At 36.0% G+C, this 27,721-nt stretch overlaps 1 protein-coding gene and 1 long non-coding RNA gene across 2 annotated transcripts; one reads left to right on the forward strand and one right to left on the reverse strand.

The window, feature by feature from the left end:
- Positions 1–3,218: 3,218 nt before the first annotated feature.
- On the forward strand, positions 3,219–26,750 carry LOC115301805. The gene is made up of 3 exons (XR_003913297.1): positions 3,219–3,323; positions 22,893–22,967; positions 26,629–26,750. It is a non-coding gene; the product is annotated as an uncharacterized LOC115301805 (long non-coding RNA).
- Positions 15,719–17,016, reverse strand: LOC115301804 (propionyl-CoA carboxylase beta chain, mitochondrial-like). Its single transcript, XM_029951796.1, has 2 exons — positions 15,955–17,016; positions 15,719–15,856 (listed from the first exon to the last, which is right to left on the reverse strand). Exons 1-2 carry the CDS (start codon positions 16,919–16,921, stop codon positions 15,789–15,791), a joined length of 1,035 nt encoding a protein of 344 aa, XP_029807656.1. The 5' UTR covers positions 16,922–17,016; the 3' UTR covers positions 15,719–15,788.
- Positions 26,751–27,721: the final 971 nt, after the last annotated feature.

The raw sequence follows: 27,721 nt of genomic DNA on the forward strand, positions 1-27,721 counted from the left end.
GTGAAGAGGCTGCTACTTCTATGCTTTGTTCCTTGGTATCCAATTTATTACTGGATCTTATTATTTTCTCTGCCACATCTCTACTTCAAGCCCATTAACTGAACAATTCCCACCACAAATGAAGGTATTAAATTATCTCAAAAAGTGGTTTCATAATTTTAATGGTATTCTTATTTCACTTGTTCACTTATTTCATGAAAATATATAGAGTGATGTACCTGTAAAGGGTTTAAAAAACTGTTCACTATAGTAAAAAAAAAAAGTGGTGTGTGTGTTTTTATTAGCACATGTTTATTCTTCATTGGGCAAATCTTTATTATGAGGCTAACTTTCTTCAAGTACAAAAATGGAGATGATAATGTTCAAATGGTTATTGTGAAGATGGAAATGATAAAATTTTAAATAGTGAACAAGAGACCTTCCATTTGTTTCCATAAGGAAAAGTACAATCTATTTTGTAGTGAAAATTCTGAAAGTTGCTGGAAATAATACTATATTTTTTAAGTAAATACAATCTCCTCCAAGTTGGGTATATTTCCAAATATGGATTCCAGGGATGTGGGACTGAGGTAAGAAATGGCGGCAGGAAGCCCCCAAACTAGTCCCATGTACACAGATCATTAGACTATCAATTCCTGAATCTTGGTGATTCCTTCCAATTCCTCCTACTGTAAAGGTTGTGGAATGGAAATCACATGGCGTATGAGTGACTGAAACAGTCTAACAGCAGCCATGTGTATTATTTATAACTATTTATCCAAGAGGTAGCCCCTTGATAATTGTACCATAATTATTATTCTTCCTTCTCTCTGGAATGTCAAAATGAATAAGCTGATAACTTCCAAATTCTCTGGAATCATGAAGTATTTTTCTAGTCACATTCTTCACCTTGAATTTAAAGAGTTTACACCTATTTGAAAATAGTATTAATATTTTAGTAATTAAAACCTTTCCCCCAATCCAAATTGATTATGGAAATGTACAATTAAGAACAAGAAATGAAAAGGATTTAAGCAATCTCCGACTTTCTGACAGCTCATTCTAAATTGACCTCAAATTGTTGTTTTTTTAACATATATTTATCACTTTTAAATGTGTTAATTGTGTTGCGAGCACTGCAGCTGGGATTAATTTAGGGAGTTTGAATTGCCTGCTCTACAGCTGGTGAACACTGAAGCAAAACTGTGAAATAAGCTTTGCTAAAAGAATGAGATAGTTTGCAGTGTTAATTATTCAACCTTTCCTTCAGAATTCTTTCTAAGAAGTCTAGTCCTAAGTTATAAAAGGAATTGTCTTCTTCTCATACTATGAACAGGAGTATGACATTTGGTTGTTTATGATGCTGGTTTTATGTGTATCCTGTTCCTACTTTAAACTTGCAAGTTTTGGCAAAGACAATGCATTACAACAACAAAGTGACACAACAGGAAGTCACCTGTTGTTTATCTGATCAAGATAAAAAAAAGAAGGGGTAGAGCATCTTTAATATGAGTTGATTAATTAATTACCTTTTTTATGTTCTTTTATCTTTACCTATTAGAGCTATTCTGGAAATTATGGTTTTTAGAGCCTCAATCCTTTTCCTTTTACAGTCCCTATATAGGTCCATGGATATGTAAAAAGCACAAAATGCTTGCTCCCTAAGCACAGGTGAATGTGGTCAACAAGGTCCATCAACTACCCCAATCTTTCTCTCCCTCTTTCCCTCCCCCATCATGAGAGAGAAAGAGATCTATATGTATATAAGGAATTTAAGACAAGATAGGCATCTTTTCATGTATATGTTAGCTATCTGTAGGTCTTTGGAAAAATGTCTTCATGTTTTCTTCCCATTTCTTAACTGGGTTATTTGTTTTTTAGGTGTTGGGTTTTGTAAGTCCTTTATATGTTTTGGATACTAACCCTTTATCAGATACATCATTTGCAGATATCTTCTCCCATTCCACAAGTTCCCTCTTAGTTTTGTTTACAGTTTCCTTCGGTGGGTGAAACATTTTATTTTGATGAAGTACCAATAGTTGAATTTTGCTTTTATTTCACTTGCCTCAGGAGACATATCTAGTAAGAAATGGCTATGGACTGTGTTCTCCTCTAAGATTTTGATGGTTTCCTATTTCATATTTAAGTTTTTAATCTATTTTGAATTTATTTTTGTGTAAGGTGCAAGAAAGTGGTCTAAAATAAAAGGTAATATAGGTGTTTGTGTACCTACTTCTTTCAGTATTAAGATATGAAGTGGTCTTTGATATCATTTCCTCCTTAAATAAGAAATAGACCTCAGAAATTAACTCTCTTAAAATTGAATATTAATTACCCAGAAGAAAAATATCCTACAAATACTTCATCAGTTCTGGGTTTAATCTCTTATTAGCTCTGACCATAGATAATATAAATTAATTACTTGAAATTGAAGCAAAATTTCTAACTTATAAGATAGTTTAATGATATAGGATAAAAATTGCTTTGTCAGTAGCGTCAGTATAGATTCTTAATAAGTGCCTATTAATATATATTCCTTTAATTTTTAGTATGAGAAATATCAAACATCATCCTAAGAGAACCATTAGCATAACAAATCATATGTATCCATCTTCAGAATTTAAACCTCAAAAAATAATAAATTAAATAAAAACTTGCCAGTCATTTCTAAACTACTGGTATTCTTATATCCCTTCTGCTTCTTTTTCCTTACAATTTTTTGTTGCTGTTGAAGATAACAGGTCCTTCATCACATGGTGCTCTATAATTTGGATTTTATTAGTGGCGTAAACCTGGTTATTTAATATGTTTCTTCAACACACAGATTTCCTGTAAGTTGAAAGTTGTATCTGGAGACTTCATCTGAATATGCATTAAAACAAAAAGTATCTGACTCCCTGTGGCTTTTTGGTTTATGTGTTCCTATTCCAACAACCCTGTCTCCCCATTTGCTTGAACAGTTTATTTCCCAAGTCTTTTCAAAACTGCAGATTCTTCTGTTCCACAAATTATGGGGGAGGTGGACAGTCTTTTACCTGAAATGTCTTACTGTTTTCTTAACTTAAAGTTCTGCTTAAGACATAGGCTTGGCCTAAGCTAAATTGTCAATGGCTAGCCAACTGACTAGCAGGTTTCTCCATGATCATTATGACAACTCAGTGATTCAACAAAGGAGTACTGAGCTTTCATACGTCCTCACCATTGTTTTAGGTGGTAGTGTTTTTAAAACGAATGTACAGTGAAGGTTCATGGAGCTTACATTGCAGTGACCGTCATTAACTATCTTGAAATATCTATTACTCTTCCCACAGGGTGGGAGGATTGTGCTACATGAACATGCCCAGGTGAGGAGCAGTTAAAAAGAAATCAGTATGTAGATTTCTAGTAGATTCTCGCCTTAGCAATATTCAATTTTAGATTTGTATTGTAAATGTATACATGTGCTGATTTCTTTTGTTTGGATCTATGTTTCTAGTCAAAAACCAACTTTTGAGCACTAGGTTTTGGCTTTGTTGGTCAACTCATTTGAATCTTTTATACTTACTTTTATATAACTATCTTTCTACTTTTTCATCCAATCTTTTAATTTTTCCCATTTTTACTATAGCAAAAAACACATAAAATTATAAACTTAGCTATTCTTATTTTATTTTTTCTAGCATTAAGGTATAATTGAAAATAATAGTATATTTAAAATATACAATGTGATTATTTGATACACACACACACACACACACACACACACACACACTGTGAGAGGTTTTCTACCAAGTTAAAACATCTATCAATTCAAATAGCTACTATTCATTCATTCATTCATTCATTCATTCATTTTGGTGAAAATGCTTAAAATCTATCTCCTAACAAAATTCAGTTATACAATGCAATATTATCAACAGTAATCACTTATAATAATGTCCTCTAGGCTCATTTATTTTGTTGGGACATGTTAGGATTTCCTTCTTTTATAGGCAAAAAATCTAATATATCTATATCTAATATATCTAATATACATCTAATATGTATATATGCTATATAAAAACACACACATTTTTGTTATCAAATCATTAATTAATGAACACTAAGATTTTTTGCATATTTTGCCTATTGTGAATAATGCAATGAACTTGGGAGTGTAGACAACTCTTAGGGATATGGATTTGATATCTAGAAGCGTGATAGCTTCATTATTGCTCTATTTTAAAATTTTCAGGAACCTCCATACCCTTTTCCATAGTGGCTATATCAATTTCTATCCCCATCTCCAGAATACAAGTGTTCCCTTTTCTCCACATCTGGGCCAGCACTTGTTATCTCTTGTCCCTTTGATTACAGACATCCTAACAGGTGTTGAGGGACTCACTGTGGTTTTGATTCTCATTTCCTTGATGATTAGTGATGTTGAGTATCATTTCCTGTGTCTGTTGACCATCTGTGTGTCTCCCCTGGAAAAAAAAAAGTGTCTATACAAGACCTTTGCACATTTCTTAATTGGAATTTTTTTTCTTTTGCTATTGTGTGTAGGTGTGTGTGTGTGTCGTGTGTTTGTGTGTATACACACACATATATATACGTATATAATGCATATAATATGTATACACACAAACACACGCACACACAGAGTCCTTACATATTTTGATTATTAACCTCCTATAGGATTTGTGGTTTGTAAATATTTTCTTCCATTTAGTGAGCTGCCTTTTCATTTTGTTGATGGTTTTCTTTTGCTGTACATAAGCTTTTAAGTTCAATGTAGTTCCACTTTTGTTTGTTGTCTGTGCTCTTGTTACCAAATCAAGAAAAAATTGTTGACAAAACCAGCATCAAGGAGCTTATCTTTGTTTTCTTTTAGGGTTTCAGGATTTTAATCCATTTTGAATCATTTTTATGTATGGTTTATGTATGGTGATGCCTGGGTGGCCCAGTCACTTAAGCATCCAACTCTTGGTTTTGGCTCAGGTCATGATCTCATGGTTCAGTTTGTGAGTTGGAGCCCATCATAGGGCTCTTCACTGATAGCATGGAGCCTTCCTGGGATTCTCTCTCTGCCCCTCAGTGGCTCACATGCATGCATTCTCTCTCTGTCTCTCTCTCTATCTCTCTCTTAAAAATAAGTAAATAAACATAACATAAAAATAGGGGTACAATTCCATTCTTTTCTTTTTAAAAAAATTTTTTTAATGCTTTTTATTTATTTTTGAGAGACAGAGACACAGTGTGAACAGGGGAGAGTTAGAGAGAGAGGGAGACACAGAATCTGAAACAGGCTCCAGGCTCTGAGCTAGCTGGCAGCACAGAGCCCGACGCAGGGCTTGAACCCACGAATCGTGAGATCTGACCTGAGCCGAAGGCCGACACTTAACAGACTGAGCCACCCAGGCAGCCTGAATTCCATTCTTTTCTAAGTGGATGCAAATCCAAGTTTTCCCAGCACCATTTATTAAAGAGACTATCTTTTTCCCATTGTGTATGCTTTGTGCTTTGTGAAAAATTAATTGATAATATATGCATGGGTTTCTTTCTTTTTTTCCCCATTTTTTAAAATTTTTCAGTTTATTTATTTTTAGAGGAGGGGGGAGCAGAGAGAGAGAAAGGGAGAGAGAATTTCAAGCAGGCTCCACACTGCCAGCACAGCGTCCGACATAGGGCTTGAACTCATGAAACCGTGAGATTATGACCTGAGCCGAAACTAAGTCAGACACTTAACTGGCTGAGCCACCCAGGTGCCCCTAGATGGGTTTATTTCTAAAATCAAGAAGTGTGATACTTCTAGCTTTGCTCTTCTTAAGATTGCTTCAGCTATTCATGGTATTTGTGGGCCTATATTCATATTGTTTTTAAAACATGTTAAAATGCCATTGGAATGCTGATATGGATTGTATTGATAGACTGTACTAACTGATTGCACTGTATGGATCTCTTTGGGTAATATGGTCATCTCAACATTAAAATTCTTCCAGTTCATGAATACAGAATATCTTTACATTTATTTGTGTCCTCTTGAATTTCTTTCAACATTTTTTTACAGTTTTCAGTGTACAGATCTTTCACTGCCTTGGTTAAATTTACTCCTAAGTATTTTATTCTTTTTAATGCTACTGTAAATGAGACTGTTTTCTTAATTTATGTTTCCAAAAACTTGTTAGTATATAGAAACACACTGATTTTTTGCAGATTAACTCTGTATCTGGCAACCTTACTGAATTTACTAGTTCTAACACTCTTTTGGTCTAGTTAGGATTTTCAATGCATAAAATTATGTTACTTACAAACACTTTTACTTCTATCTTTTAGAATTGGATACCTTTTATATATTTTTTTCTCCCCTAATTACTCTCAATGGAACTTTCAGCTTTTTGCCATAGTGTGTGATGTGAGCTACAGGCTTGTTATATATGGCCTTTTTTACATTGACATACAATCCAATTACACCTTACCTACTGAGTTTTTATTATGAAAGAACGTTGTATTTTATCAAATACTATTTTTGCATTGACAGAGGTGAGCATATGATTTCTGCCTTTCATTTGTTAATGTGGTATATCACATTTATTAATTTGAGGATGTGAACCATCCTTGCATCCCTGGAATAAATCTCACTTAAATATGTTGTATGGTCCTTCTAATGTACTACTGAATTTTATTTGCTAATATTTTATGGAAGATTTTCATTATCTATCATCATCAGGGATATTAGCCTGTAATTTTCTTACAGTGTACTTGTTTGGCTTTGGTATTAGAATGATGCTGCCTTATGATTTTTCTTTTGATGTGTGTGTGTGTGTACATGTGCACTGAATGTGATTCCTCTGTCAGATACAGGAATCTGACATGAGACCTGAATTTTCATTCTCTTAATGGTGATTTTTGATAAAGAATGTTCTCAATATCAATGGAGTCCAACTGTCCTTTTTCCTTTATGATTGACTTACTGAGGCTACTTAAGAAATATTTCCTGCTCAGAGTCATGTTGAGTTTTATAGCTTTATTTATCTGCATTTGTATCTTCAATCTGGGCAGATCAGAAGTTCCACTAGTATCACTCTTTACCTGGAAGGCTCTCAACAAATGACTAATGGGGATAGGAATTTTTGCATAACCACACCAGCTTTCCTTCTCCACAGGTAACACTGAATTATGTGTTATTTAATACATCCTAAAATCTTCTCAGTGGGATTAATATGTAGTTGCTGGAGGCCTTCTAAGAAGATGGAAGAGTAAAAGGATCCTAAGCTCACTTTGTTTCATGCACACACCTATTGCATCCAATCTGGAAAATTACCTTAAGACTGGCAGAACAGACTTTCCACAGTTAATTGGAGAGAGAAAAGCACATTGTAAAGGGTAGGATGGGTGGAGATGTAGTCAGGAACCGAATTCCCTTGGTGGTTAGTCTCTGGGGGGCCACAAGCACAGAGATGGGAGAGAAGCCGACTCCACACCAGGCACCCCAGGCAAGGGAAACCTGATCAGGGAAGATGAGTCCCCATAACATTTGGCTTTGAAAACCAGTATGTCTTAACTTCTTGAGTTTCCACAACCAGAAATCTTAGCTCCGCTACTTTAAAAATCAGTGGGTTTGGCTTGGGAGAACCCAAGGGTGATAAGAAACTGAGTCCTCCCCTTAAAGAGACAATATAACAAACAACCCTGCTGAGATACAGCATATAAGCAGCAGTTCGGAAAGTGCCTGGGGTATATATGAAGGAGATTTAGTTACTAATAAGAATGCATGCTGGAGGGGCAGGGATCTCTAGGAACTTCTCCAAGAATAGAAGAGCTGGCAGATGCAATTTCTGTTTCCCTCTCCCGACCCCAGATCAGATACACATGCAGGACCCTGCAGAAACACTCTCCACCTAACCTACCAACACGAGGGCCCTGTGCTCTCCTCCGGATCTCCCCATCCAGCCCACTGCACTCAGCCAGAGTCCTTCCAAAGTGGCTTCCAGGTTGAATCCTACCAGCAAGCCCCAGCAGGGACCAACACCACTCCAATGTGACTCCTCCCCTAAGGAGAGGGAACGATAACCTCAGACCAGCACATTCACAGTCTAAGCACCAAACCTTGGCAGTACAGCGAGTCCCCTGCCCATCAGTGCATCTGCAGTCCCTGCAGGCATTGGACTGATGAACGGTCCTGTTAATAACAAAATCCTCTCTGGACAATGCAGGGAGAGTGCCCTGCAGTTTGGTGCGACTAAATCCTGGCAAAAGGGTTGAAGGTAGGCATCTGGTCTGGTTGCTGATATTGCCTAACTACAAGCCTACAAAGACCCCAGACTGGCCTCTTAAAACACAAGGGCCAAACCTCAGCCACAACAATCAAATTAAGCGAATGAAGCTGACTAAACTGAAGGAAAATTAGGCCCAGTCATGATAGTAGGGCACACACAACCCACATAAGAGACAACCTGAAGCACCTTGTTCTGGTGGAAAGGGGACACTGCCCTCCAGGCACCTCAGGACCTCCTCTTCATAAGGCACCCACTTTCAAGATCAGGAGTTGTGACCTACTTTCCTAAAAATACAAAAAAAACCACACAGAGATTTAGACAAAATGAGAAGACAGAAGAATATGTTTCAAATGAAAGAACAGGATAAAATCACAGCCAAAGAGCTAAATGAAACAATGATAAGCAATAAATTAGCAATAAATTGCTAATAAAGAAATCAAAGTAATGGTCATAAAGATACTGGACTAAAGAAAATAGTGGACAATCTCATCGAAACCCTCAACAAAGAGATAAAAATATAAAGAAGAACCAATCAGAGATAAAGAACTCAATAACTGAAATTAAAAATTCAGAAGGAATCAATAATAGATTAGAGAAGACAGAAGAACACATCAGTATGCTGGAAGACAGAGTAAGGGAAATCTACAGCCTTACCAGCAAAATGAAACAAAACAAAAAATGAGGTTAAGAGAACTCAATGACATCATCAAGCATAATAATATGCGCATTACTGGGATCCTGGAAGAGAGAGAAAAGGAGGTAGAACATTTGTTTAAAGAAATAATCACTGAAAACTTTCCTAAGCTGAAGAAGCTAACAGAGCTTTAGATCCAGGAGGTATAGAGAGCCTCCAACAAAATCATCCCAAGGAGATCCACACCAAGACACCTAGTAATTAAAATAGCAAAAAGCAGTGACAAAGAGACAATTTTAAAAGCAGCAAGAGAAAATACAAGTAACAGACAAGTGAAACATAATAAGGCTACCAATTGATTTTTCAACAGTAACTTTGCAGGCCAGAAGGGAGTAGTATGATGTATTCAAAATGCAGAAAGAAAAAAACAAAACTGTAGCCAAGGATACTCTATACAGCAAGGCTATTATTCAAAAGAAGAGATAAAGAGTTCCCCAAATAAAAATCAAAAAGGTTCATCACCACCAAACCAGACTTAAAAGAAAGGAAAAGGAATTCTCTGAGTATAAAGAAGAGGCCATGAGTGGGTACCTTTCTTTATGAAAGGAAAAACTTCAGAGGTAAATACACACATAATAAAAGTAGATTAACCACTTATCTGTATAGCCGTTAAGTAAAATCAATTCTATCCATAAACCTCAGTCAAGGGGTAGATGTAAAGTATGATACCATATAGATAACACATGCGGTGAAGAGAAAAATTTAGTGCTTTTTGAATGTGTTCAAACTTAAGCAACCATCAGTTTAATATAGAATGCTATATGCATAACATGCTACATATGAGCCTAATGATAACCCCAAATCAAAAACCTATAAAAGACCCACAAAAAATAAGAAGTATGAAATTCAAGATTATCACTAAATAAGTCATAAAACCACAAAGAAAGAGGGCAAGAAAAGGAAAGAACTGAGAAGAAACAAGTAACAAAATGGAAATAGTTTCACACCTATCAATAATTACTTTGAATGTAAACAGGTTAAATGCTCAAATCAAAAAACAAAGGGTGAGTCAATGAATAAAACAGGAGACCCGTGTATATGTTGCCTATAAAAGTCTCACTCCGGACCAAAAGAAATATGCAGATTGAAAGTGAAGGGATAGAAAAGAATTTACCAGACAAATGGAAGCAATAAGAAAACTGGGGTAGCAATACTTATATCAGACAAAATAAACTTTATAACAAAAGCTGTTAATAAGAGACAAAGAAGAACTACATAATGATAAAGAGATCAATCTAACAAGAGGATGTAACAACTGTAAATATTTACGCACCCAACATGGGAGTACCTAAATACAGGAAACAACTATTAACAGACACCAAGGAAGAAAATGACAGTAATGCATGAGTAGTAGGGGACATTAACACCTCATTTACATCAAGGATAGATCATCCAGACAGAATTCCTAAAAGGAAACACTGGTTTTGAAGAACACATTGAATCAGATGAACCTAACAAATATATTCAGAACATTTTACCCCAAAACAGCAGAATACACTATTTTCAAGTGCCATGAAACATTCTTCAGAACAGATCACATGTTGGGCCACAAAACAAGTCTCAAAGTTCAAGAAGGTTAAAATCTTCTCGTGCATCTTTTCCACCACAATGATATGAAACTAGAAATCAATCACAAGAAAAAATATGGAAAGAAGAGAGATGTATAGAGGCTACTAAACAATGAATGGGTCAATGAAGAAATGGAAGAGAAAATCAAATATATGGAGACAAATGAAAATGAAAAAAAAAAAAAAACCAGACCAAAATCTTTGAGCTACATCAAAAGCTATTCTAAGAGGGAAGATTACAGAATGCAAGCCTACTGAAACAAGCAAGAACAACTCCTAACAAACAATTTAAATGTACACCTAAAGGAGCTAGAAAAAAAAAGAACAAAGCCCAAAAGCCAGTGGAAGAAAGGAAATAATAAAGATGAGAGCTGAATTAAATGAAATAAAGACTAAGAAGCAAAAGAACAATATAACAGATCAATGAAACCAGGAGCTAGGTATCTGAAGAGATCAACCAAATTGACAAACCTTTAGATAGACTCATCAAAAAAAAAAAAAGTGGAAAGGACTAAAATAAATAAAAATATTAAAAAGGAAAAATAATAACAAATACCACATAAGTACAAAGAATTATAAGATAATACTTTAAAAAACATATGCCAACAAATTTAACAACCTAGAAGAAATGGATAAATTCCTAGAAACATATAAAACTTCCAAAATTGAATCAGGGATCAGGGAGAAGTAGAAAATTTCAATAGACTAATTATTGGCAAAGAAACTGAATTCATAGTCAAAAAAATTCCCAATGAATAAAAGTCCAGGACCAGATAGCTTTACAGGTGAATTCTACTAAACATTTAAAAAAGACTTAATGAATATTTTTCTCAAACTATAAAAGGAAGGAAAGGTTCCAAATTCATTCTATGAGGTCAGAATTACCCTGATACCAATATCAGTAAAAATACTACAAAAACAGAGAACTACAGGCAATATCTCGGCTGACCACAGACACAAAAATCAACAAAGTATTAGCAAATCAAATCTAAGAATACATTAAAAAAAATCATGCAACACAATCAAATGGGATTTGTTCCAGGGAAGCAAAGGTAGTCCAGTATTCACAGATCCATCAACTTGATATACTACATTACACTACATTAACAAGAGGAAGGATAAAAATCTTATGATCATTTCAATAAATGCAGAGAAAAAGCATTTGACAAGGTACAACATCCATTTATGAAAAAACTCTGAACTAAGTAGGCTTAGAGGAAATATATCTCAACATAATAAAGGCCATAAATGAAAACCCCACAGGTAACATCACACTCAATGGTGAAAAACTGAGAGTTCTTCCTCTAAGATCAGGAACAAGACAAGGTTGTCCACTCTCACCAATTTTATTTAACATAGTATGGAAACTCTACTGGATGCAACCAGACCAAAAAAAAAAAAAAAAAAGGAAATAAAGAAAAGATACTTAAATTGGCAAGGAAGAAGTAGAACTTTCACCATTTGCAGATAACATACTATATATAGAAAACCCTAAAGACTCCACCAATAAACTACTAGACCTGATAAGTGAATTTATAAGGTCACAGGATACCAAGCAATATACAGAAATCCATTGCATTTCTATACATTAATATTAAATAGTAAAAAGAGAAATTACAATTACACCAAAAATAATAAACTTAACCAAGGAGGTGAAAGAGTTGTACTTTAAAAACTATAAAACACTGATGAAAGAAACTAAAGATGAGATAAATGGAAAAATACTCCATGCTCATAAATTGAAAGAACCAACATTGTTAAAATATTCATACTACCCAAAGCAATCTACAGATTTAATGTAATCCCTATCAAAATACCAATAGCATTTTTCATAGAATAAAACAAGCAATCCTAAAATTTGTATGGAATCACAAAACACCCTGAATTGGCAAGGCAATCTTGAAAACAAGCAAAACTAAAGGTATCACAATCCCAGATTTCAAAATATACTACAAAGTTATAGTAATCAAAACCGTAGGGTACTTGCATAAAATTAGACATGGATCAATAGAAAAAAGAGTCCAGAAATAAACCCACATATTTATGGTCAATAATCTATGACAAAGGAGGCAAGAATATACAACGGGGTAAAAACACTCTCTTCAATAAATGGTGTTGGAAAAAATGGACAGCTAACATGTAAAAGAATGCAACTGGACCTTCTTTTTGCAACCATATTCAAAAATAAATTTTAAATGGATTAAAGGCCTAAATGTGAGACTTGATTTCATAAAATTCCTAGAAGAAAATTGGCAGTGATTTCTTTGATACTTCTTTGATAGAAGCATTTTTCTAGATATGTCTCCTCTGGCAAGAGAAATAAAAGCAAAATTAAACTATTGAGACTAAACCAAAATAAAAAGTCTCCACAGCAAAAGAAACCATCAACAAATGACAAAGTAACCTACTGAATTGGAGACGATATATATAAATGAGGTATCTGATAAGGAGTTAATATCTAAGATGTATAAAGAATTCATACTATTCAATATCAAAAAAATAAAAACAAAAAAATCCCCACAAGAATCCAACTTAAGAATGGGCAGAGGACCTGAATAAGATAATTTTCTAAAGACATACAGATGACCAAGACATATAAAGACACGCAACACCATTAATCATCAGGGAAATGTCATTAAAAGCACACTGAGATATCACCTCATTCTGAGGTGATTTAGTCATGTATCAGAATGACTAAAAAAACACAAGAAATGACGAGTGTTGGTGAGGATGTGGAGAAAAGGAAATCTTAGTACAATGTTGGTATATACAAATCAGAATACAAATTATTGCAACCCCTGTGGAAAAGAGTATGAAGATTCATTGAAAAAGTAAAAATAGAATTACCATATGATCCAGTAATTCCACTAGTATATTTACATAAAGAAAACAAAAACATTAATTTGAAAAGATATATGCATCCCTGTTTATTACAACACTATTTACAGTATCAAAGATGTGGAAGCAACCCAAGTTTCCACTAACAGATGAATAAAGATGTGGTTACACACATACACACATACACTATGCAATATTATTCAGCCATAAAAAAGGAATAAAATCTTGCCATTTGCAACAATAGGGATGGACCTACAGGGTATAACGCTAAGTCAGTCAGAGAATGACAAATATATGTAAAGACTTCCTATGTGGAATTTAAGAAACCGAAAAAAAAAATGAACAAAGAAAAAGGAAGTATATCCACCATTAAATATAGAGAATTGATGGCTGCCAGAGGAGAGGGATTGTGGGGGATGGGTGAAATAAATAAAAGGATAAGACTGCATTTATCTTGATGGACAGTGAGAAATGTATAAAATCTTTTAATGATTATATTGGCACACCCAAAACCAATATAACACTTAAGTAAAATTATTTAAGTAAGATACAATTGATGAAAGAGTTAACTGACTTGATTAACCACATTTTATTAGAAGCCTTCAACTTATTTTTTTTTACACATCCGCTCTCCTATTAAATAAGGATCCTCAGGATGAGAGAGCAGTTATTGATAACTTCTTGGCCACGAAAAAAAAAATAAGAATGCAATTGCTTATGGTGGGTAAAAACTCTGGCATGCTAAGTCATCTTCAACATGGTGAAAGACAATGTTGCATCTTTCAAAACCTATCTCTAAGAGAGTGACAGCTCTTATTTGGCTAACTTGAAAATTCTAATTTTATCAATTTATTATATATTTCTGATGGTATTTTATTGGGGTTCAGAATAAGAGAATATTCTATATTAGATTTTAACTGCAGTATGAGTGGCCCTGCCCCTTTTCCCATATGGCCTATCATGTTTCAGGGTGCTTTAGTATTCAAAGTAGGTGGAGCCACTGTGGAGTGCTCCAGGAGCTCCAAGAAAGGAAGCACTGTGCAGACTCTTGGAGCTCTAGCATAACTCCATACTTTCTATAGGAAGAACTACTCTCATTCCAAAGACAGTTTCTGGTATAATAATGTGCTTTAGTAGAAACTATATGCCTGATTATAGGATATCAAGTGGTTGTATTTCCACTGCATCCTGGCATAATCAACTTATTATCAGATCTAAGATTTAATAAGCAAAGCAGTTTATATTATTTAAATGGTACATTCAGAGAGAGCTCAAACAGGTTTACAGGTCAGAAATGAGATAGGTGGCCTGTGTCACTTAAAAGAGCAGCACCATCTTTTCTCCCTCAGCTAACACCTATGGCCTTGAGTGGGAAGTGGTGTTTCTATATGACCAAGTGATAAATAAGAAAAAACAACCTGGTCTGACTCAACCAGGCTATGGAAAAAAATTCAAATACAACACAAACTGGAAAAGACTAACATAACTATTATAAATAATAACATAAAAACACTGAATTGGGTGGAAAAGAAAAGAACTAACCTCAGTGAAGTTGGAAAGCTGTTTTTGCTATCTTCATCTAAGATGAAACAAAAAGCACTATGTAGAAATACTGTACTCTATTTAGTAAATTTGTTTTTCACAAAGGCATAGCTGAGCAATTCTGAAATACTTTATGTGTATTCTAGGATCGTGCACACAAGTAAATAAAATATGAATAATAAGATGTGATTTCTCACTCTTAAAGAAAGAGTTACAAATAGAAAAAGGGGAAAGACTAGAATAAACTCTGGTATTGGATGAGAGTTGGAGTTATCAGTATGAATTCATGGTTCTGTACACAAATACACACAAATAAGGAGTTATAAAATCTCTCCTCTTTATACCTGTAACAATACATACATTAGGGACTTGCAAGCAGACTTTTAATTACTAGATGGAGAAAAATTATGGAAAAATAAAATGGCAGCAATTCCCAGGGCCACATTTCTTTTTTTACCAGTTAAAACAAATGTTTAATAAAACAATTAATTTTACAGTAAGGCACAAATAAAATCTTCTTAGAATTTAATAAACAGCCATTTCATGTTACTTTTTTAAAAAAATTTTTTATGTCTTTATTTTGAGAGACAGACAGAGAGTGAACAGGTGAGGGGCAGCAAGAGACGGAGACACAGAATCCGAAGCAGGCTCTAGGCTCTGAGCAGTCAGCACAGAGCCCGACACGGGGCTCGAACCTACGGACTGTGAGATCATGACCTGAGCCAAAGTCGGACACTTAACCAACTGAGCCACCCAGGTGCCCCCATTTCATGTTATTCTGGTATTTAGATTTTCAGGTTTCATGATTGTAAAAGGGAGGGACAGGTGCAAATGGTCAGGTGGTAATTGGCTCTTGGTTTATTTTCCTTTGATTTGTTTACAATGGAATATTTGCATGTTTCCTCCAAGGGTGCTGTACCTTCTTGCTGGCTAAGACATCCAGGTCAGAGCAGATTCGGGATCGTGTGGAGGAAGGCTGGATGATGTCATCCACGAATCCTCTCACTGTGGCAGGAAAGGGGTTGGCAAACGTCGATTTAGTCTGCCTGAGCAGATTCCACATTCTCATGACCTTTGAAGATGATCTCTACGGCACCCTTTGCTCCCATGACTGCAATCTCCGCTGTAGGCCAGGCATAGTTGGTGTCACCACAAAGGTGCTTGGAGCTCATGACATCATAGGCACCACCATAGGCCTTCCTGGTGATAACTGTGACTTTGGGCACAGTTGCTTCAGCAAATGCGTAGAGAAGCTTGGCACCATGCCAGATGATGCCCCCGTATTCCTGTGCTGTGCCAGGCAGGAAACCAGGGACATCAACAAAAGTGATGAGTGGAATATTGAACGCATCACAGAATCGGACAAAATGAGCCCCCTTCACAGATGAATTACTATCCAAACATCCTGAAGCCACATTAGGTTGGTTGCCAACAATTCCAACAGTCCTCCCATTCATTCTTACAAAACCAACAATGATGTTCTTGGCATAATTGGGCATGATCTCAAAAAATTCTCGCTTGTCAACAACAGAGTGTATGATGTCCACCATGTTGTAGGCTTTGGTTGATTCCAGGGGGACAACTGTGTCAAGCTCAGGAACCATACAGTCACTGGGATCATGGCATTCGCGGACGGGAGCTGGGTCCTGGTTGCTGAGGGGCAGGTAGTTGAAGAACTCCCGGAGATTATACAAGGCATCAACATCATTTTCAAAAGCTCTGTGGGCAACACCTGACATGGTGGTATGGGTCCTGGCACCACTGAGCTCCTCCTGAGTAACATCCTCATTGGTGACAGACTTCACAACATCCGGGCCAGTGATGAACAGGTAGGAGGTGTCCTTTACCATGAAAGTAAAGTCTGTTAGAGCCGGGGAATACACAGCCCCACCAGCACATGGGCCCATGATCAGAGTAATCTGAGGGACGACTCCAGATGCCATGACGTTCCTCAGAAACATGTCTGCATAGCCAACTAAAGACTCTACTCCCTCTTGGATCCGTGCTCCCCCAGAGTCATTCAGTCCAATCACTGGAGCCCCCACTGTCAGGGCCTGGTCCATGATTTTGCAGATCTTTTGGGCATGTGCCCCAGCAGACTACCTCCAAAAACTGTAAAATCCTGACTGAAGACATAAACCAATCTTCCATTGATTCAGCCCCGTCCAGTGACCACACTGTCTCCAGGCAACAGTGTGTAATGGGTGAAAAGGTCGGGTCCGAGATCAAATCAGATGAAATCCAGCATCAGGTACACCACCTTTCTATGCTCTTATTCTAACATTAGTAGTGCTTTTAAATTGGACACATTTGCAGTAAAGGAGAGGAAAGAATGAAATACAGAGAGTATTAGGGGCGTCTGCATGGCTCAGTTGGTTAAGCATCTGGCTTTGGCTCAGGTCAGATCTCACGGTTCATGGGTTCAAGCCCCGCGTGGGGCTCTGTGCTGACAGCTAGCTGAGAGCCTGGAGCCTGTTTCAGATTCTTTATCTCCTTCTCTCTCTGACCCTCCCCTGCTCCAGCTGTCTCTCTCTGTCTCTCAAAAATAAATAAAAAGCATTAAAAAAATTTTTTTAAAGAAATAGAGTATTAGCAGTAGCTAGGTTCCTCCAGAGCTATCTTAATCTGATAAACTTGGGAAAGTAGGTATGCCCAGAACAGTTAACTTTACCATAGTTCCTTACTGGTAGAAATTTGCAACGAATGATAACTTGTCTCCCCTTTGCATCATCATTTGAACTTTACTATCTTCAATAGTTCATGAGGAGAAGTGATTTCTTTGTGGGCAGGTTACTATCCCAATATATGATAATTTATAACATTTGGTATTAGGCATGATTATTCTAGAGCACAGGAGTTTATCAATACACTTTTCCAGGTTGCATCATTAAGTTATCAATGACATTGTTGCTTCATGTAAAGAACAGGATAGTGGATTTAAAAAAAATTACAGAGCTAATTGTCCCCATTAAAGTCTTTTTCTATTCCCATTTATTTTCCCTAGTCTATTCTTTATATTTTATTATGATATATTAATAGGTTTTTTATTGTAATGGCTGTTGAAGACTATTAGCTTGGGGTCAAATAGACGTGTGTTTGAATCCAAGTTTTCCCACCTATTTGATGTCCTTAATTATGTTAAATTTCTTCCAGTCTAATGATCAGTGTGAAAAGGGAGAAATGATATTACATTCTTTTTATTTTTTTATAGTTGATTGTCAAGTTGGTTTTTATAAAACACCCAGTGCTCATCCCCACAATTGCCCTCCTCCATGCCCATAACCCCCCATTCTCCCTCCTCCTTCAGTCCTCAGTTTGTTTTTGGTATTCAAGAGTTTCTCATGATTTGCCTCCCTCTCTCTTTCCCTAACTATTGCTTCCCTTTCCTTCCCCTCCCCCATGGTTCTCTGTTAAGTTTCTCCTGTTATACTTGAGTGAAAACATATGGTATCTGTCCTTCTCTGCCTGACTTATTTCACTTTAGCATGACACCCTAGAGGTTCATCCACCGTGCCATGAATGACCAGATTTCATTCATTCTCATTGCCATGTAGTATTCCACTGTATAGATAAACCACATCTTTCTTGATCCATTCATCAGTTGATGGACATTTAGGCTCTTTCCATGATTTGGCCATTGTTGAAAGTGTTGCTATGAACATTGGGGTACATGTGCCCCTATGCATCAGCATTTCTATTACATTCTTTTTATAATTGCATTCAAAAAGGAGCTAATATTTACTGAAATTCACTTTATGCCAAATATTTTGATAATGATTTCAAGATACACTTTCCCAAATAATCCTCAAAATACCTCTAAACTAAGTACTGCTTCTACTAAGCAGAAGACTTAATTATTAGAAACTGAGGTAACTTACTCAACATCACAAGTCTTCAAACTATAATGGACTGTGGCTCTGACTGCTCATTGGAGTCAATAATGTATTTCCAAATTTATTAATTCATTCATACATTCATTTACTCATTCAAAGAATATTATGGGTCAAGAATCAAGGAGTGCGCCTGGGTGGCTCAGTCAGTTAAGTGTCCAGCTTCGGCTCAGATCATGATCTCACAGTTCATGGGTTCGGGCCTAGAGTTGGGCTCTGTGCTCACAGCTCAGAGCCTGGAGACTGCTTCCAATTCTGTGTGTGCCTCTCTGCCCCTCCCCTGCTCATGATCTATCTTGCTTTGTCTCTCAAAAATAAATAAATGTTTAAAAAAAATATGTGCTATAGCCTTTTAAAGACACATGTAATTTGATTTTGTAAGATGTGTAAAATATATAAATATGGAACAATAACATTGTAAATTTCTTTAAATCAAGATCCACAAATAAAAACTATAACCATTACCCTCTTCCTCATTCTGCAAATTTCAAACAACCCAGTAGTTACAGTCAAAGCATTTTTTGTTTTTCAGTTTCAGTGAATGGCATGACCTAAGTCCTTGAAAAAAATAAAATAACAAGTTCAGGATGTGTTTTAAAAATACACATATATTTGTTGTAATCCTCTTTCATGCTTCAAAGGTCACAAATTCAATTTCGGAAATTAGGTGATTGTTAAAAAGAAAGTTAATAACTGTCACTGTCATAAATGGAGAGAAATCTAGATGACATTCTTTTTAATTTTTGGAAAAAAATCTAATACTGTGTATTCTCATAATCACCAAAAAGTGATCATTTCACTCATGGCTTTATACATGAAAGAATATATTACTATAATATATCCTCTGTCATTTGGCTATTGACTAAGCCATGAATTTTATGCATTTATAATAAAATGAAGATGCTACTTGCACAAAGACAAGGTCAGCAGATTGTTTTATTGAGTGATACTCATCCAGTATATCAAAGAACACACACACACACACACACACACACACACACACACACACATACAACATACACAAAATAAGACACTTTAGAAATGATTTTATAGTGTGCTCAATGAACAAATGAGGAAAATATTAAAGAGAAAAAAATTATGTTTATCTTGAATAAAGAATATTTTAACATGGATCTTTCAGTTAATTAAAGAAAATGATATAAATTATGGGGAAAGAAATAAAATACATAGACTACAGATAAAAGAAATAGGTAAAAAATAGGGCAAAGAAATAAATTAAAAAAAAAATGACAGTTAAAATACAATGATTGTAAATATAGATTAAAACTAGGTATGGGGAGAAAAATTAAAAATGAAGGAAATAAATGGTTACCCAAGTCTTGAATAAATGTAAAGTATTAGTAATTTACTCATAAAACTTCAATGAAGCTTCCAAGTGTAATTACTCATATCACTTCCCTTTATGAAACTGAATATTTCAGTAGTTATTATACTGTTCTTCAAGTATTTTTATCTAAAAAAATTTTTTAAATATAATCTCAATGTCTCACCCACATTTATATAACTACACTGCAATGATAAATTGAGTAATTACAGAGTTGAGTAAATCCTAATGCTTTCTATAGTAGAAACAATACAAAATGAATACAAAGTTTTATATTAAGGCTAGTAGGAAGTTGCTTGGCAGAGATGAGTCAACATCTAATTTATCGTCGCCTTAGAGTTGGGTAGTCGGAGACTGCCCACAGATGATCTACAAGCCTAGGATAGTATATGGAGTCAAGGTAGCCACAGCCTGCTACCCAGCTAAAAGCTTGTTACTGAGCTAAAACAGCTTAGTAGGCCTAGCCAGAAATACACCCACAACTGCTATTCGGGATTGGATGCTAACTCCAGGCCCTTCAGGTCAACTAGGACACCCTGGAACCAGAGGCAGATGCCTACAAACAGGCTTATGATGGACCAGAAGGAATGAATATGGTAAATATCCAAAGGGTAAAAGCAGTCAGGGGCAGACAAGAGACTAAAACAGACACTATAAATTTTATTGACCTAGAAATACAAGCCATTCTAAAGAGTCATTCAAAACAACAGTGAAAATGGGACAGAGAGTTGGGACACGGGGGCTGAGTGTGCTGTCCTGAGGAAAGGCTGCAACAGCTGTCTAAATGCAAATCCCACTTCCTGGGAGGTAGACTGAGAAAGTTTGGAAGGTGAGACTACTGCCTATAAGGTAGGCCACCGTGCCCCTGCCCCACCGCCACCTTGTCCTGCAGCCACCTAGAGAGTCAGCACTGAGTTGTCAGACAAAAACAGAAACTAAAACTCATAGTTTCAGGTAGCCTAAACAGGAAAGAGAGAGAGAGAGAATGAGAGAGAGAGAGAGAGAGAATGAGAGAGAGAGAGAGAGAGAGAGAGAGAGAGAGAGAGAGAGAGAGAAACTTTTTTAAAAAAACTAGATAGAAGGGAAAAATAAAGTTTAAGTATATAAATTAAGTTACAGTAAAACCTTGGGTTGGTATGTGAGTGTTCTGCAAAATGCGTAAATATTTTTAATAAGTTTTAACTTGATAAACAAGCAATGTCTTGTAATGTGAGTAGTACCTGACGCCAAATGTCAAATGATCACAACTGAATCAATGATTCTTGAAATTTGCTTTGATATACAAGTGCTTTGAATTACAAGAGTGTTTCCAGAATGAATTATGCTCACAAACCAAAGTTTTCCCGTATCTAGAAGTAATTTACAATATTGTATATATATATATATATATGTTGTATATATGTAACTAAATCAAAACAAACATTTATAATTTGACCCAAATGGAAATAAAAAATTTGCTAAAAGATTTTATGTAACAAAAAAATAAAAAGGGTACTGATTGGCTTTGTGCTTCTACAACATAGGTTCTAGATTAACATTTTGTAAAATGAACTAACATTGCTTCATGAACTTAATAAATACTGGTTCTCAGATTATAGTTATAACTGGGTATCCCATTAAATTCAAACATGGTACTTGAGGCACCTGGATAGCTCAGTTGGTTACTTGTCTTGACTCTTGATTTTGGCTCAGGTCATGATCTCAGGGCTCATGAGATCAAGCCCCTATTGGGCTCTGTGCTGACAGTGTGGAGCCTCCTTGGATTCTCTCTCCCTCTCTCTCTGACCCTACCCTGCCTGCACTCATGCTCTCAAAGTAAATAAACATAAAAAATTTAAATTTAAAGATGGTATCTCATTTAATATTATGAAAGTAAGTGAACATAAAATAGAGAAAAAAAATAGAGCTGTCTTTAAATACAGCCTTGCATAAATTTTCCATTGTCACAATATCCATTGCCCTAATATATCCCATCGTTGCCATACACACTCAACTACACTGAGCAGTAAATTCAAATTAAGTTTTTGACACTTACAAACTGGCTTGATAAAATGGGGCCACATGGACCTCCAGTTAAAACGTGAATATGTGGCAATTTAAGTTAAAATAGGGTCTTTAAAAAATTAATAAAATAAAACAAGGAACTTGAAGTACTGAAACTTATAAGACCTAATAAATAAAAAGATGATTAAGCCCATTGTTTCCCCATTTTACAGCCCAATTTGCCTGTTCTTAAACATAGAGGGAATATATTTTGCCTCATGGCAGATTACTACAACCTTAATAATGAAGTCCAAAAAGTCAACACACCCAATATCCAGTATTATTAAATTACTTATTCCATCCAAATGGTAGCTGGTAAATGTTTTGCTATTACAGATAAGTCTGTTATGTTCTTTTCAGTATCTATTTCAACAGCCTCTTAGTTGCAGTTTGCTTTCACTTTCAAAAAGTCACAGCATGTCTTTTCTAAGGTACCTAGGGGGTACCTCAACACACAATCTTTGAAGACAAAATATTAACTGTATCTACCTTTCTCCAGGGGCACATGTCTATGACATTAAACTGATGACATTCTCCTCCAAAATTGGTCTGCCATATTCATTAAGGACATCCATGTCCAATATGGTACAGTTCTTTTTGTGTTCTGGTGGCAACATAATTCTAATTTACATATTTTACTTAATTTTCCTGATGTTGTTACTTATAAATCAGTCTACCTTAAGTGGTGGCCCTTCCAACAAGACTGGGAACTATGTCAAAATTAAAATTAACCGATACTCTTCTTCGTTTCCTCAGAGATTTCTTCACTGTAGAGGCTTTGACCACCTCCTCTCATGCATGTTGGAGTCTCTAGACCCATCTATGATGGCCGTAAGTTGCCCCAGGGCTGCTGATGCAAGATATTGCTCTCTCAACCTTATTCTATACACTATTAAAGTAAAACTTGCTGGCTGTATACTAGACTCTCTTGGAAACAGTGGCTATCACAGACCCTCTAAGTGTGACCCTCCATACCCAGTTATCCATTACACTTTGGATCTTAGAAGCGATACCCTACAAGCTAAGCATGGCCACTGAAATATCTTTAATACAGAATGGAGCTAAACCTAGGCACACTTCACCTGCATTAGGAGGTAGTCTTGTGTCCTCAGTTTTTTTCCAAATGCTATGGTGCTACAGAAGATCATCCCTCCTCAGAGCCTAAGAGCCCCTTGAGATTGACTGAGTAAACAGCAATGGAAGCTCACAGTCTGTACTGATGACAATGACACCATCATTAATACTGGAGTTCAACTGAATGCTGCTACTTTCTATCCCTCATCCATAATGTCCTGGTAAAAGTTGAACTCTACCGTCAACACAACTGGCCAAACTTCAGGTGGTCATCTTAATGCTAGATGCTCCAGCCAAGAAATGGTTGCATCTTTATGTGTCTTCTAACCTATTGGTTCATTAACTAAAGAGTTTTTCCCTTCAGGGTGAAGAACTCAGAAATCTCTTGCCTCACAGATAATGATGGTCTCCTCAAACATTTCCTTCTTAAACACCAAGCAAATGCACCCGTAAATGAATTTCTATTTTGCCCCAGGCTTTAATATCTTAATTTAAGACCCCTTTTTGGTCACACCTCACACTAACTTTAAAACATCTTCCCATATCTCTTTCCTACCTAGATTTATAAAGACTAAGTTTGTCCTTTATGTAATATGAAGACTCACTTTATATGGGGAACTTTACTAATGTCTATCCTTTTTTTTTTTTTTTAATAAATTTGCCATCATGCCTATAACCCACAAGGAATGGAAACCAGATTAAGGTACAGATTCTCCTGGGATCCCTTACCACAGATGGCCCCACAGGCTAGGCAGTTGTCTACATGTTATGGGACCCAAAACTGCTACCACTCAAAAAACTTCTCACAATATTTAGGTTATAAAAGGTGAATAATTAATCCAGGGTCCCTCTCTAATCCCTTTCAATAAATTAAAATTAGTACCATAGGGCTATTCCCACAGACACTGTGGGCTACCAAAAAGGGAGACAGAAAACTCAGTATAAAAATCATATTGAGAGATAATAAAAACAATACCATGTCCCATAATGATGAAAACAATGCCTGCTTGGTGATAATACAAGCTCAAGACATACAAACACTGAACAAGTCCTGAGACTAGCTTCACAGTGGTTTACTATCCTCTCTCTTCTTCGCTCCTTCCTCTCTCTGGCTTGTTCTGTCTCCTCCTTGCCTACCTTTTCCTCCCCTTAGTTATCACTTCTGGGGAATAAAAAACTTGAGTTAGTGCCAGAAAAACAAACAAAAAAATGTAACCATAAGAAAAATATCTATCAAATATAAATAAAAGGGGATAAGAGGGGAAACGAAGTAGGTCACTAAAAAAAATCAATTAATAATAAAACACAAAGGAAAACAATAAAAAGAAGGAACAAAGTCTACAAGACATAAAAAAAATCTTGAAAATGGCAATAAGAATTCCTTCCATCCTGATGATTTAAATGCAAATGGATTAAACTCTCAAATTCAATGACATAGACTGACTGAACAGATTTAATAAGACAAACAAACAAACAGGATCCAATTATATGCTACCAGAAACTCACTTTAGACTATCAACACTGTTGTAGTCAGGTTGGGCTACTATAACTAAATACAATCAGCTGATGGCTTAAACAACAGACATTCATTTCTCACAGGTCTGCAGTCTGGGGAATCCAAAAGCAAAGTACCAACAGATTCTGTTCCTGATGAGAATCTTCTTCATGCCTTGCAGACAGTCCACTTCTTGCTATGTCCTCACATGGTGTTTCCAAGGTGCTTGGGGAGAGAGCAAGAGAGAGGAGAGAAGAGAGACAGGGACAGATAAAGAAAGAAATAGAAAACAAGCACTCTGATGTCTCCTCTCAGAAGGGTACTAATCCCAACATGAAGGTTTAATCTTCATGATCTCATCTAAACATAGTTACTTCTCAAAGGCCACATTACCAAGTATCTTGAGCCGGGGGGCTGGGAATATTCAGTCCCTAGAAGATTCACATAAGCTGAAAGGGTGCGAAAAGTATTCCATACAGATGATAACCAAAAGAGATCGGTGGTGGCTGTACTAGTATCAGTCAAAATAGACTTAAAAAAAATTAATGTTTATTCACTTTTGAGAGACAGATCAATCAAAATAGACTGTAAGTCAGAGTGTTAACAAAAGACAAAAAAAGGATATTATTTACAGAAAGTATTGTACATACTCCCTCACACAAAAATTAACATCTACAACCTTTTAGCTTAAGTTTAAGAAGTTGCAGAGGATTTGAGTTTCAGTTTATTTCAAATTTACATTTAAAATAAAACAGGGGCACCTGGGTGGCTCAGTCGGTTAAGCCTCCGACTTCGGCTCAGGTCAGATCTCATGTTCGTGGGTTCGACACCCCCCCCCTCCCGTCAGGCTCTGTGCTGACAGCTCAGAGCCTGGAGCCTGCTTCCGGTTCTGTGTCTCCTTCTCTCTCTGCCCCTCCCACTCTCATGCTCTGTCTCTCCCTGTATCAGAAATAAATAAAACATTTTAAAAAATTTTTTAAATAAAACAGTGCCATCGTTATTTTAAATTAATCCAATGGAATCTGTATATCCAAACAATTGGATACTACTATCCATTTGGAAATAGTGTATGAACAGGATCTTCTTTAATACTGGAAATTTTACAGTATTTCATTTCTCCTTGAGCTTGTCTTTTCATTCTAATAATCCAGAAAACTATAATATTGTAAGGTTATTTTATTCTTGAAAATCCTTATTGATCATTTTTTCATTTTTATCTGTAAAAAATAGGTATCTACATAAAAATTTAAAACTTTTTTATATGTTTATTAATTTTTTGAGAGAGAGAGAGAGAGAGACAGTGTGTCAGTGGGGCAGAGAGAGAGGGAGACACAGAATCTGAAACAGGTTCCAGGCTCCGGGTGGTCAGCACAGAGCCTGATGAGGGACTTGAACCCATGAACCATGAGACAATGACCTGGGCCATAGTCATATGCTTGACTGACTGAACCACCCAGGTGCCTCAAAATTTGTTTTTAAAAAATAAAATCCATTTCTTTTTTTGAAAACCATTAACTGCCCTGAAGGACACATATATACAACTTGGAATTTTTCACAGAATATATTAAAAGAACAAAGTATACAAAGAAATAAGATTTATTGCTGATAGCATTTTAATAAATAAAAACAATAGTTATACTGTATTAAGCAATATTATTTCCTGCATAGCATATTTGTATAACTGCAAGCAATTATTTCAACCCCAGAGGTTGAAGTTGATACTGTAGAGGTTAAACTTGTTCTCGTATGTTTAATACAGTGATTTAACAACCTAAGAATTCCAATCTTTTTAAACTGAATGATGAAAACTGCAAAAGAGGAATTTTGCATTTGAGATATAGAGCATGATACAGTTAAATGCAGTCTTTGGGGGGCATTGCTTCACTGTGATTAATCAGCTAATCAAAACCTGTTTCGTTTCAGTTTCCTTATCAGCTCAAGACAGAGTTTTCCCATTTACCATCTGGATGAAGTATCCGGAGTCCAGACAGAAAGTTTCCTCTCTGTGAAAGACTCTTTGTCTTTGATTCCTCCTTTTGAAACATAGCTGGAAAATCTTATAGAATCTTTTATATTATATTGTCACTTGACAAACAGAAGACTTTGTAGTTCAGTTTCTCTGGCTGGAATATTTGAAGGAATCCATGGTTCTTAATTAATAGACTACTGAGATTTATTACCAGTACAGAGAAGTGGAATATTAACAATAACTCCAAGACAATCTTAGAAAATGCAAATTTATATGACCTAGATTTGGGGATGATACATTTAATGGTCTAATAAAACTATGCATATATCAAACAGCTCTATATTCATCACCAATTCTAAATTTTCAAACATTTTTCATCAGAAGAAGTAAGGTAATGTAATTCAAAAACCTAAGAGTGGGGAAAATCTCCAGGAATCAAGACTAAGTCCAGTAAATCAGAATTCGCTCTGATTTCTGGAATAGATAAAAGAATGAACTAAACCTTGGTCTTCAGGCAAAGGAAGGAAGGAAAGAAGGAAGGAGGGAGGGAGGGGAAGAAAAGAGGGTGGGTGGCAGGGGGAGGGAGCAAGCAAGCAGAATGGAATGGACTGAATGTTTCTGTCCCCACTCCCCAAATCCAGATGTTGAAATCCTAACCCTCAAAGTGATGAAATTAGTAGGTGAGGCCTTTAGGAAGGTAATTAGGTGATACGGGTGGAGCCCTTATGAATTGGTAAGTGCCCTTACAAAAGGGGCTCCAGAAAACTCTCATCTTCGTTAGCCCATGTGAAGATATAACAAAAAGATGGCCATCTGTGATCCAAGAAGCAAGCTGTCACTAGACACTGAATCTACTGGCACCTTAAACTTGAATTTCCCAGTTCCTAGAACTGTGAGAAATAAATATTTATAAAGCAATGAGCCTATCATATTCTGTTACAGCAACCTAAACCAAGAAAGAAAGAGAGGAAAATAAGGATAATTTCTACAGGTTAGTTGTACTGACAGTCTTTTAGTCGTATCCTGCTTTTTCTTGGAAATACAGTA

Source organism: Suricata suricatta, chromosome 9, assembly GCF_006229205.1.
Source record: "Suricata suricatta isolate VVHF042 chromosome 9, meerkat_22Aug2017_6uvM2_HiC, whole genome shotgun sequence".
Classification (NCBI taxonomy): Eukaryota; Metazoa; Chordata; class Mammalia; order Carnivora; family Herpestidae; genus Suricata; species Suricata suricatta.

Excerpts from the sequence above, each read along its gene's own strand:
- LOC115301804 (XM_029951796.1), bottom strand. The coding sequence starts at position 16,921 with ATGGACCAGGCCCTGACAGTGGGGGCTCCAGTGATTGGACTGAATGAC. Across the intron at positions 15,857-15,954 it reads TGCAGTCATGGGAGCAAAGG|ATTCGTGGATGACATCATCC; the intron begins GTGCCGTAGAGA and ends CACAGTGAGAGG.